At 43.4% G+C, this 13,136-nt stretch overlaps 1 protein-coding gene across 1 annotated transcript in view; it reads right to left on the reverse strand.

The window, feature by feature from the left end:
- PIP4K2A (phosphatidylinositol-5-phosphate 4-kinase type 2 alpha) overlaps positions 1-12,712 on the reverse strand; it is a 115,256-nt gene extending 102,544 nt beyond the window's left edge. The window contains exon 1 of the mRNA XM_056334280.1: positions 12,396-12,712. Within this exon, the coding sequence (XP_056190255.1) occupies positions 12,396-12,536 (141 nt within the window). The 5' untranslated portion in view covers positions 12,537-12,712. The remainder of the gene's footprint in view (positions 1-12,395) is intronic.
- Between the last annotated feature and the right edge of the window lie 424 nt (positions 12,713-13,136).

Here is a 13,136-nt window from a genome sequence, read left to right on the forward strand (position 1 = left end):
AACAACAATGCTATAACAAAGTTTAGCATTCCTGGGCTAAATACATTTCAACAACCAAGAGATCATTTTCATAAACTAAGTACCTTTATGGTTACAACCCACAGAATTATATTTTAAATGTTTGGCACATTAAGCATGAGGAGAGGGGAAAAAACCATGACAATCCAGACAGCTACTATTAACCCATATTGCAGTGTGTTATGGAAAAAATGGGGTGCACCAGAATCATGGAGCAAAGCTTCAGATACATGCCGTATTATCCAAAAAACTGAGTATTTTTACCCCTCAGTGGAACTGCGTGGCAGGGGAGATGACACACAACAGTAACTTCTGTTAAAAACTTATAGGGTTCAACTCCTTAGTCTATCAAACAAGGGGGAAATGGCACAAAAACATAGCCAGCAGGACCCTGACAAATCAATTCTGAGCTCAAACTTGTTAGCTTAGGAAAGCAATGGTAAGTAGTGGAGAACATGTAGCTCAAGAATCATGCCTTACACTACCTACCTCAAACCTCTGGTTTCTTCCACCTACTTAAAGACGTAAGTTTTCACCATCCAAGTGATCCCTGCCAGCTTGCACCATCATTTGAGTCCATTTTCAGTAGTGGGTGAAGAAAAGCAGGGAAGCCTTTACACTAAAAATACCTGTCTTGAGAACTCTACACAACCAAATCTATGTTTTTCCTTTAACAAAGGGCCTAGGGGTTTTTTTGTTTTTTGAACATAAGCAGTGCCTGCCATGTCAGAAATGCACTAGTCTCCCCAATTAGTTAACTCTTTTCAAAGCCTTTGACCCCTAAGCCCAATGTTCACAGAACACACACAGACACACAGACCCCCCCCCAAGGAACAGGCTACATATATATCAAAAGTCTATCAGCAAGACACCAATGATCTAGGTTCCTTTTGGGTTTGCTTATCAAGTGTTACCTCCCACCAGCTGAGTACAAGGATGTCTACGCCCCTCCACCAACTCAACTACAGAAAGTAACACATTGATTTAAATTGTCACATTTTAATTCCACTTTGTAGACAACTCCCTTAAACTATGAAAGTAGCTTTTAAAATTACTTTTAGCCTTGCTACTGAGGTAAACACACACATAGCAACAGCTGCTTAAATGACTGAATTACAGTCTGCCAGCTAGCCATATTTCAATACCCAAGTCCCTCTGTTCTTAATTAAACTTAGTTTCCCAACTTTTGTTCAGCATTGCCCTGCCACAAGAATAGTACAATATCCTGACAAAGCCAAACAAGAGGAATGTCTTCCTGCTCCTAATAACTCTCAAGACACGAAGATAAGCAAGCATTTTTACAGGCCAAGTAACATAAGGATGGCTTAGGCACTTCAGCTACACAAAGACACCCTCCAAACTACTCATCATTACATACATTTTACTGTAAAATGGTTAGAAACACGGCTTTTCAGGAAAAGTCTGCATTTTGAAGGGCATTTATAATGGTGCCAAGACAACCTGAGGCACAGCACTCCCGGTTAGTTAGCAAGAACCAGCCCACTGTAAAAGTCATCATCGTTCACAGCTCAAGGGACCTTCATCTTTCAGGTGATCTACACATCATGCAGGAGGAACAACGACTTCCAGGCACTTCTAGTAAAGTCTTAGTCACACAGCCTTTAACTGTGAAGCAACTCATGTTCAATCAGCGAGCCTTAGGAAGTCAAAGGAAAAATGAAAAAGTCGATGACTTAAACATGAAAGTCTGGGAGATTCCCTCAACAAGATAGGAATATTAAAAAAAGATCTACTAAATGACACCTTCCAGGAAGAAACTTGTAATATACCTTCTCTGAAAGATTCAGCAAATATAAATATAATGACTGAAGACTAATTAGCTTGAAAAGTGAACTAAAACCACCACTACTAATGACAGTAATTGCTCTATGTGGGGGAAAAACCCCACCACTTTAGAAGTGGTACTGGGAGATGTGATGGAGAAGGAAAAAAAATCCACTCTGCTCCTACCAATAAAGGGGCATAGAGCACTGCAAGATTCAAGATGCTCAAGATTTCAACGCTGTTTCTTTGATGTACTGCAACACAATGAGCTCAGGAGGGACAAGGAGTGCAGGATTCTGTGAGCCCAGGGACTTCTGAACCCTATTAACATCCCTGAGCCAACATAGCCCAAAGGATGTTGCTCACTCAAATGAAATAACCAGCTACAACCGCCTGCAGCGGTAGGTAGGAAAGAGAAAGCAGTATTGTTCAATCAGCTGAAGCCCAAAATAACAGCTGGAGAAACTGCTATATCAGGAACTCCCTGCATCCACAGAAATGGGCAAGAGGTTCTGAAAACTGGCTGTAGCACTTCTTGCCTGCAGGCAGGTACACGTGTTTGTTAACAAGCACTAAGATTGTTTTTTTTAAATTAGTTTTACCGCTTTTCTGTGGGCCTGGGGAATATCCAGAAAGCTCCTCTTGTTTATTTGGTCCTGTCCACTGTGCAAGCAAAGGAGAAGGCTGGTTTACACATCACAGATTGCAAGCGAATCATGAGTCAGACTGAATTCACTAATCTGACAATTCTGCCCAACACCTAAAAGAATAAATATACCAGAAATTTTCTCTTCGATCCTCCTCTGCTAACCTTACTATCACCAGGGCAGGGGATGGGGAACAACCTGGAAATCCTCGTTTGCATCAGCCCCAAGATGCTGCACAAGAGGGTGGTGCTGAGCTGCAGCACCTTACCAAGCATCTGACACTACATTTCAGTTCTAGCAAGTGATTTCCGAGTCCTCCAACCCACAAGTTTGCAGTGACTGAGGAGGAGGTCGGGTACGGGCTTTTCCAGTGAAGTCAGCTTGTTTTGAGACTATCTTTCCCAGAAAGACAACCAGCTCTTTTGAATAGCCAACTGAGAATGTGTTGATAAGTACTTCCTCTTTAAGGACTTACTGTAAAAATAAAATTATTTCAAGTATAAGCCTCTAAATATTATCACTACTTGGACCAAGCAGTCTCAGATACGTACTTTATGAATCGAGAGTTGATTTGCCTACCATCTTAAAACTGGAGTTGTATATCTTTATATAGGCTGTTTGAGAAAGTCTGGAAGAGATCACATGACTGGAAAAGGTACAGAAAACCCCTAGAAACAGAACAGCATGTAAGTACAAACTCCAGAGAAGAGACACCTACCCAAACAACATTTTAGTGACTGTTTACATTATTTGCAAAAGAAAATCATGCAATACTTCACCAAAAAGGGATATCGGAGGCACACATTTTAGAATGGCTACCCTTAATGCAAGTGTTTGCACCACTGTTCTCAGAATTACATAGAAGCCAAAAGTAACCTTATCTACCATTAGGTCTTTATTAAAAAAAGCAGCATTAGGTTTTGAAGTTATGATTCTAAACTAAAAATAGATATCCCATTCCTCACTTATCAAGAATTGAGAAAGCAGTTATTTTGCAGTTCGGTCTCCCAAAACTAGCTTTAGATTCAGATTAAAACACAAAAAGTCAGAAATACTGGAGCAGAAAGCTCACAGAGATGAGCAACCTTGCTTATGTTATGTCAGTCTTCTGATTTTTGCCCAGTGCCAGGCAACCATAATACACCAGATTTGCACACTGTAAAGGCCCTGACAACTACATACTTAAAGAGTACTTCTCTCTGAGCTCCTCTAGAAAGTTTTCTGTCATAATCATCCAGAACCCAACCCATGATGAGGGACACACCGCACCACCAATAAATAGTTTCTAACTACAAACAACATGCATGGCTGAGAGAAAAAAACAAGTACAGTGAAGAAACAAACACAACCAGCAACACCACAACGTCAGAACCTGATGTACTAAAAAATGGTTTTTGGTACTTAAAGTGATCTAGAAAACATCTACAAAACACTGGGCAACACGATCAAAGCAGAACTAAACTCTGGAAAACAGCTTTAAGTCTACTTTGCAACAGGACATGCTAGAGATGAAGGGTATTATAGCAGAACTATTAGTTTAATAACATGATTATTGAGGCTTTGCACAATAAGCTAGTCAGATATTGCTCAGGTTCGGTTCAGTATAGTATAATAAAATAGTTACTAAACTACTTTCTTTTGCCTGGTTTTTGGCTAACCAAGTTGGGTATTTTCCCCTCTCCCTCCAAAAAAAAATCCCCAAAAAGGCAGTGACTGCTACAGCCACATGTTTGACAGCCTACAAGAGAACATTTAAGGTAGGATTTTCAAGAACTGCTATTGTTTAGAAGGTCTTCCAAATGTTGACGTTTACCTCTAAAAGCAACTTCAAAACTTTCAGCCCCTAGGAGGACATTAAAGCTTTTCTCAAGACATTTACACTCTACATGGACAGGCAAATTATGAGGTTAGATGGTTCAGCATGTTCTAAAGACCAAGACTGAAGAGACAACCTGAAATAAATGTGTACAGAAGAGAACTGTCTATAAAAAAATACATGACTTAAATAGTTGAGAAAGGTCTCCATGTTAAAAGTGCAGAATCCACAGTACGAGTTCCCTACTCCAGTGTTTTGGGAGTTTTAGTTTTTGTTTGTTTTTTTCTTTTTTACTGTGGGCAACAATATTACTTCAGGCTACCAAATATGAAATTAAGCTGTAGATAGGAGATCACTGGTCAGTCAAAGGACTATACACTGGAGCTATCGGAGTCCCTCCGACTGTCCTAAGCAATTATGAAAACTCACCATAAGTACACATACATCAGTCTCTTCCCTCCATTCTCCCTGCAGTGTGTTTTGCAGCTTCTCTTTTAAGTTGGGACTGACACTTGTAGATATGGACTGTTGCGATATAAAAAACGTTACCCTCTTCACTCTTCTGCATTGGTTTTTCCTCTAGCATAGCTCCCCCAAATGATCTTGCCACGGGATTCGATCAGTGCCAGAGAAAAAGAGCGGAAACAAGTCCAGCAGACCGAGCTTTAGCTGGCTTCCACATTACAAAGGCTGTGGTTTGACTATTATGCTACCTTAAACTGTCACTTCCTTACAACAAGTTATTTTGCCCCATCTTTTCCACTTTTGCAACAACTCCATGCTCTTTGTGCTGGCACAGCTGCTTGCATGGACAATCAACTTCAGTGAATTATGGTCTATCCTCAAAACATATTATTTTTGCTGGATTATTACTTTGGAGCTGGGTAATGTCTGATAAGGAAAACAGATAGGGCTAAACTTGTTAGCCAGGAAGACTGGAGCGGCAGAGACTTCATTGATAAGATGCAAACACAAGAATAGAAGAGTTGTGAGATGCGAGACAGCACGTGACTGAAACATCAAGAGGGAGACTGGAGAAAATGAAAGATTAAAACCAGTCAGCTCAAGCAGCTCTAAGGTGGTTCTGTACATCTCAGCTTCACCAAGGAGCTACAGGCTTTCTAAAAATACCCCCATAAGGGAATGTGATTTTTTTTTTTTCCCCAGTTTTGTCTTACAATCTAAAAGGACCATGCATATGCTCACAGCTGTGTTAAGAATATTTAGGTTGCCTTGGGAACTTACAATGCACACAGAAGAGCTGGATTAGACTAATTGCCTTGCATCAGTACACAAGGTAGTCATTCACCAAGTCTGATGAAAAATTAGTACTCTAAAAGGTATATGGCTATTAAGCGTTTCTACTGCTAACTATTCAACCCTGCTCTTTGAAGATAAAGCTAATGTTTTCTTTTGAGTTTGTGACATCCATCACTACAGCATTCAGCTACTTCAAACAATTTTCACAACACACTTCTTAAGCAATCTCTCAACACAAAACTAATTAACTTATTACAGAACAGCCCAGGCTCTATAGGAAGATCATAAGACAGATGCTCACATAGCAAATCACATGCAAGAAGTTACCATCTCAACAATTCAAAGCTAACCCATTTCACTGTGTACCAGGATGCAGACTGTGAAAACGAACAAGGTTTGTCACTACCATCCATCCCATAGCCGAGGCAGAAATTTCTGCTCAGCTGAATTCATTGCTTCAGCTATTTTGCTAAGTCCAAACATGTGCTTTACCAACAGTGAAAATGAGGAAAAGAAATCAGGACTTTTGTTAGACATCTAAATAGTAAGCTCAAGTCAAGAAGTGGAAAAACATAGAACAGGTCTTGGGGTAAACGTAAGATAATGAATTCAAACTAGAGTCCATTACTCACAGCAGCAGTCAATCACTTAAGTCAGGAGAAAGTGAAGATGAATGTGTACTTCTTTCAAGCCTTTAAAACCTCATAGTTCAACAACAAATATTACTAACTTTTTAACAAGTCAAGATATCTGCAAGCCAACATGACTGCAGCTCTGGATGCTTAGCTCTGCCAAGATTACACTGAAGATCCGTAAATAATAAGTAGTTTCACCTTAATCTAAATTTGTATAAGGTACAGCTAGCCTATGGAACCCTACAGCACAAGGTGTTTTCAAGGAAGAGCAGAAAACAGGACTGTACAGCAGGAGCTGCATAATGGGCTGAGTGAGTCAGTTACATTAAACAAAGTTTGTCACCCTGAAACTACAGAAGGAAAATAAACATCTACCAGGCTCTGGCCAATGGGCATACTGCAAGTGTCTGCTTTAATGAGCAAGGAATTCAAAAATAATCCCCCACAGACTTTCTTAAGACATCTGGTGCAGGATACTCAAAAAAGATGACTAAGTTGAGTCAGCAAAACAAATTTGTGCTGCCTGTTTGCTTCACTGAACATTGTCCAGCCCTCCCCACTGTGGTTAATGAAATTCAGTTTCAAAATCCTACGAACAAAAAAAAAAAAGCCAAAAACACAAAACCCCCACACACCCTAGCCTGTGCAGCACCTTACCTTGCAGAGGACAAGAAACTAGAGACAGTAGCTCTGAAACTGCAGCCGGAGCTCTTTTGATTAACTCTTCTTCCCTTCTCATCCCTAATAGAAGCTATTGTATGCGTCCTTTTCAATAGTTCTGACAAGGACATGAAATACCACTCTCATTTGTACTTCGGGCAGGAATGTTTACTACCTTTAACCTAACCATAATAAATATTTACTATTTGTATTTTTACTAGTCCTTCCACTCAGTTGCAAAAGCAGTATCAAATTAATTTCTGCAGTACACAGAGCTTGACACCCAAAAAAGAACCACGTTATCAATAAATAGCTCTTCCTGTTCTACTTCCTTCTATATACAAACATCTGGGCTGAGTGCCCAGCTGACTATTTTAAAATAGTTTTAATTGCTTTATTATCTGCTCTGCTGTAATCAATGCTTTTTAATGTGTTGTTTCTTCCTGCTTCTTAGAAAGAGCCTTCTCCCATCTAGTCTACCACCACCTCCACTGAACGGTAAGTTTGTTTTTTCCAAGCTCACTGTTACAAATCCCAGGTTAACTTTAAAATCACTAACTTCAGTTCTACTTTGTCTCAGTCATTTTGAAAAGCCACTTAAGAGCACAACTGCAGTAGCAATATACCACATTAAATACAAATACTAGCAACACAGTTGACAATACAAGTGATGAGTAGCCCTCCCAACCTTGAGACAGTTTCCAACCAACCTGTTGTGCTGACAGCCAATGACATGAGTCAACATTTAGTTCCGTACCCTCAGGTGTCACTAGTCTCATCATCATTTAAGAGTATATTAAAAATATGGACCCAGAAACTATCAACTCCCATAATTTATGAAGATATGTTGCTAGTAGTAAGTGTTATGGGTTCCCTGCCAGCCAGCCACCCCCCCCCCCCCCAAAAAAAAAAAAAAGATAACTGACCATAAACACAAGTCAGTAATTTTATTCCAGAGGGCATAACATAGCTTTTGATTATTTTAGGCTTCATCCTTCTAATGATCTACTGAATAAGCTGTTTCAGTGTCATTCTCCTAGATGTACAATGTTTCAGGATTAGAAGTTCTTAGGAGAGCTGCTAGGTAACTCAGTACTAAGAAACTTTATTTACAGCACCAACTGAGAGGGTACACATTTACCTAACAAGCTCTCCAGTGCCATGTTCAAGCACCAGTAAGTGAGATATTTGTGTATTTGCCTGGATAAAAGTTTGTAACAGGAAAGACAAGTATGGTAGCTAAGAAAAAAACTCAAACTGAAAACTGACATTTTGCTTTCTGTAGAGATACAGAAGCTTTCCTAATGTGACCACATATATCCTAGCATTATGAGGAGGAAAGATTCATTTACTTGTCACTTTTTTTTCCCTCCCCACTTCTAACTGTAATGGTAAATGAATCCAGGAGTTACACTGGTGTATAGAAGAGTACCACAGCTCTTGCTCCTTATATTATTCTGTCCTGGTGGTGTTCCACTTTTGTTAAAAAGATCAAACCAGATTAAAGATGAGGGTGCAACAGTAGCACCAGGTTCACAGTACTTCATGTGAGCAGTTGAAGGAGGTCACTGAGTTTATTATCTGTTGAGTTCTTCACCCAAAGTACACAGTTTCTGACATATTCTGCAATATACTGGGGGGGGGGGAGTTATTTAATCCACATATTCTTATTGTTCCACTTGCTTATTAGGCAGCAAGTGCCACTGACAAGTCAGGCACTACTAAATTTTTAGATCAGCTTGTAATCATCCAAGAAACAGATGGTGATTACAGATTCCAGGGACTGGGGGGGGGGGGGGGGAAATGGATATGTGTGTGTTTGGTTTTCGTTGCTTTTTCTTTTTTAACTTGTACAGTATGCTCAATAAGTTCATTAGGCATTCATTCTCTTCTGCTAAATATATTTAACTTAATGGTTGACAGAGTAGGCAACATCCCCAGCAGTCTTTAGCTCAAAATTAGTTATAAAAAGCCCACTTCTATTAATTTTCTTCCATCTTTGGGAGTGCTATGTTTTGAAGGACCCAAGCCTAGCTCCCTACAAATTCCCAAGCTTTCCTAACAAGCTTTTATCAGAAGCAGGCAACCAACACAATCAAGAGCAGACTCACCATTCATTGTGCCTAGGACTATCATCATAGGCTACAGGAAACACAGAACCTTTGATTTTCATTTTTGGCACAGAGAACAAGGAGGAAAGAATTACTTCCAAAAGCATTAGGCAAAGTTTCACACCACCTTTCTTCCCTCTCCTCCTTCCCACAGTTATTGGAAGTGTAGTAGCAGTGACAATATGGAGGCAAGAGTAAGGATATTATTTACCATATCAGTTGTAAATGAAATATTATTACAGTTATGTTAACTAGCTAAAAATATAGCTTTAAGTCACACCAACCACTGAGTTTATGTATTTGTTTCAGTAGCACAGCCAGATTATCTTTGACACAGGGCAAAATACTGAGATAAGATCAACTTCTAATGATGCATATGCCTGCAAGATCCAAGTGCACTGACAATTAGTCTTTGCTGCTGCAAGTCATCAGTATTAAAATCTCATCTACAAGATGGGACATGGTTGCTTTCCCTTTCACTGGGGATAGCACTAGGATTACTTCATGTGAAGTTTACGTGTTTTCCCCTCACATGCCCTTCTAAGTTATTACTGAATTTGACTGCACTACCAAGCAGGACTTCGCATTAGGTATCTCTACTTCTACCTAAACAACAGCTGAAACCACCAAAGCAATTTGCTTACAGTTTCTTGGACAGGAAAGGTAATTTATAAGAACCCTGGGTTACAGACACTTCCCTGCAGGTCTTTTTCCCCCATTAAGAATTTACACCTTTGCCATAAGGCCTCTGCTTTGTGACACCAATGCTCAAGATCTCCCCTTCAGAGAGTCATGTTTCCTCCTCAGACAGAGGAGTTAAGGAAAATGTTACAAGTACTGTTCCCTTAGATGGAGCTTCTTCACATATTCAATTTAAAAATCTCAAAATCCTCCAAAACACAACTATCAAGTATAGCAATATTTTGGCCCCGAGATCAGAAAGCTAAAAAGCCCGCAGCAAAATCTGCTTTTCCCCTTTTACCTTCACCAAGTCTGTCCATCCAGTATATTCTGACAGGATGCAGCAATGAGGGAACTACATCTCAGCTTCACCATTCCAATACTTATTCCCCAAGACAGTAAGAGTCAGACTGCTATTGTCTCGGTAATTGATATACACCACACTTGAAGTGGCCTTAAATATGATTTTTCACATGACTACTATGTTCTAAGTTTATTTAGTTACTATCATCACAAACTATGATCTGTGTTTATTTCCTAGGCTAACCTTTGCTTATGGATTTCTGTTTATTCTGCTAAGAAACCTAAGGGTCCTTAATTCCTGTTTTTAATGAATCCATGCACATAGTTTGTGTTTCTCCCATGAGAAATTCTTATTTGTGGTAACAGAGTCCAACCACACCAAATACTTAAGTTTCATTTGCTGGGCAGTGCCACATCAAGCATTACAAACTGACAGGGTAAGCACATAAGAGAGGAGCCTGCAACACTCCAACACTGCCTTCTTGGCTAAGATAACAGCTTTAGACTTGGACACCTCAAATTAGCTCCCCCCCCATTCAGAAGGACTTTGCTTCCATGGGGCCCAAAGCATTACTCATAATTACACCTTGCAGCAGAGTAAAGAAATGGAATAATATCTGCAGAACACACAGTGGATACTTCATGCCCACAACCATCACCTTCATATTAACATGAAGCCGCCATCTCCGAGCCTACTGTATTACTGAGCTTGCCCTTTGAGTCCCCCCAACGAAAGGATTTTAGTTTACAGTTTTTAATTTTCTGTGTATGAACCAGTATGCTTCTTTATTTCTAATGGGAACAGCTACGTATGCCACAGTACATGATCGTAGGAATCATGCACCGTGTTGTGTTTGTCACTATTTAATTTGTTATTCTTTATACTGGAAAGGTCTTTCCTCTGAAAGTAGCGGCATTTCCAGTATGAACACATGTAGCAACAAGCTACTGCAACAGGAAGACCTCTGTTCTCGTCAGAGATGATCTCTCTCTCCCCAGGGAGGCCACCGATAGCAGAAGTCTCACCCTGTAATTATCAGCTTGCTTTCTTTCATTAGAGAGGCCTGTTTGGGAATTTTTCTATGAACAACACTAGCCACTAAAGGAGCAAAAGAAACTCGTGTATTTAAGCCCAATTCTGGCAAACAGCATGTCGTGCACTTCCACATTTACAGATCTTTTCACTTTGCAGATAAGTATCTTTCTTCTTATCAGTTTGCCAATGCTTACAGCTGACCTACAGAAAACCTGAAATCCTTTGTCACCATTTCCTACCGACTCACAGGGCTATCTGAAACAGGCTATTCAACCTCACTGGAGCTTCTCCTCTACCATCCATGCCGTGTTGGTCCATCCAGCATGTCCCCCAGACCACGGCTTCAGGCACTGTGCTGTCTGACACACCTAACAGCGCTCGGCCTCCAGGCTTCGGGCAAAAGCTGCCAAACCATACACAAAGGAGAAAAACCTCACAGGACTTGGATGCGTAGGCAACAGAATTAATACCGAGTTAATACCACTGACTGCTTTGCCTGTTTCACATAGCTGCTACAAAATTTGGAATCTCGGAGTGCACACTGACAGTTATTCTCACAAGCTCTTATGCAGCAACAAGAAGTAGCCCACAGCAACCCAGCATTTGGACAAATGGACTTCGCACCACCAAGAGAGCAAGTTTTTAGCTTAACTGCCCTGACACCTGCTTTTTTTTTTTTTTGTGATCTTTGGGCTCTACACTTTTAACCCGCCACGGTAGCTATTTAAAGATGTAAAGCTGCGACTTGAGCCTTATAATGCTCAAACCATGTGACATCTCTACCCAGCAGTTCAACGTTACAGCACCCGGCACGGAGGCTCTGCCGAAGGCACAGCAGCCCATCATCCGCAGGGTGATATAGCACTCCGCAAATGTTGCAATTCTGCTGCTTTACCACATCAGAAACCGGCCCTCTTCCCCTCCCCCAGGCGCACAAAACCGTCAAGAGACACTTGCTTAAGCAAACTGCGCGGACGACGGTAAAAACTTCCCCAGTCAAGCGCTAATAACCGGGTATTTTTATTTTTTTTAAACCGCAGTACATTTATGCAACGCCCGCCCGCAGCGGCGGGAGCGGAGCGGCTCAGGCTCCGCCGGCAGCACTGCCCTTTCACGGGCGCCACCCGTACGCTGCTTAACGAGCGGAACCGACCGGTAGGCCACCGGCTACCGCAGGCACCCCGCGGCCGGGGCCAGTCCCGCGCCTCCCGGGCAGCCTCCCCCGGCGCCCCCCGCCCGCACCCACCGCGCTCGGTAACGCGCTCCGGCCCCCCCCCCCGCCGGGGCGGAGGACGACAGCCGGCGGGCGGCTCCCGGCAGCACGTGCCTCCCCCGGTCCCGCCCGTCCCCGTGCAGCCGGCCCCGCACCGCCCCCCCCGCCCGCCAGCTGCCGGGGGGCGATGCCCCGGTGGGGCAGTCGGCGGGCCGAGCCGCGGCGCTTACCGAGTGGTTGACCCCCCACATGAGGACGCTGAGAAGCGGGTCGCTAGCCCGGAACAACTTCACTTTTTGCGCCACGAAGTGCTTTTTCTTGGTCTTGGTTTTACTCGCCATGACGGGCACGATGCTGCTGGGGGCCGCCATGGCGCTGCCGGCGGCGGAGGCGGCGAGCGGCGGGAGAGAAGGGGAAGGGGCGAGTCAGCGCCCCGGCCCCGCGGGCAGGCGAGGGGGCAGGCGGCCGCGGGATGCTGCGCGCATCCCGGCCTGGCCGCCGGTGCCGCGCGCTGAAATGGCCCCGCTCGCGAGCTACGGCCCCGCCCCCCCCCGCCCCCCCCCCCCCCGCGGGGGAGCCACCGCCCGCCACGCACCGCGCCGCCGCGCCCCGCCCCCGCAAGCCGGCGCGGGAACGCCGCGGAGTTTCGGTTCCTGCCGCCCCACTGCGCATGTCCCCCGCGGGCGCGCGCCTGCGCGGGGGGAGGCGGTGGCGCCCGGCGGCGCTCGAGGGGGCCGAGCGGCGGGACTGAGGGGGCGGGCGGGCGAGGTGCGACCCTCGCTCCCCTCACTGAGGGGAGCGGGGCATTCTGAGGCGAAGCCCAGCTCGGCGGCTGCTGTCTCCCACTCACCACACTCATCTCCAGGTCCTCTGGGAAACTGGAGCTACCATCGTCCTAATCTTTATCCAACTAACCGTACCTGTCGTTACTTTGTGCAGTTTTTGTAATATTTACTCAAGTTTCCGGTTCC

Source organism: Falco biarmicus, chromosome 4 (genome assembly GCF_023638135.1).
Source record: "Falco biarmicus isolate bFalBia1 chromosome 4, bFalBia1.pri, whole genome shotgun sequence".
Classification (NCBI taxonomy): Eukaryota; Metazoa; Chordata; class Aves; order Falconiformes; family Falconidae; genus Falco; species Falco biarmicus.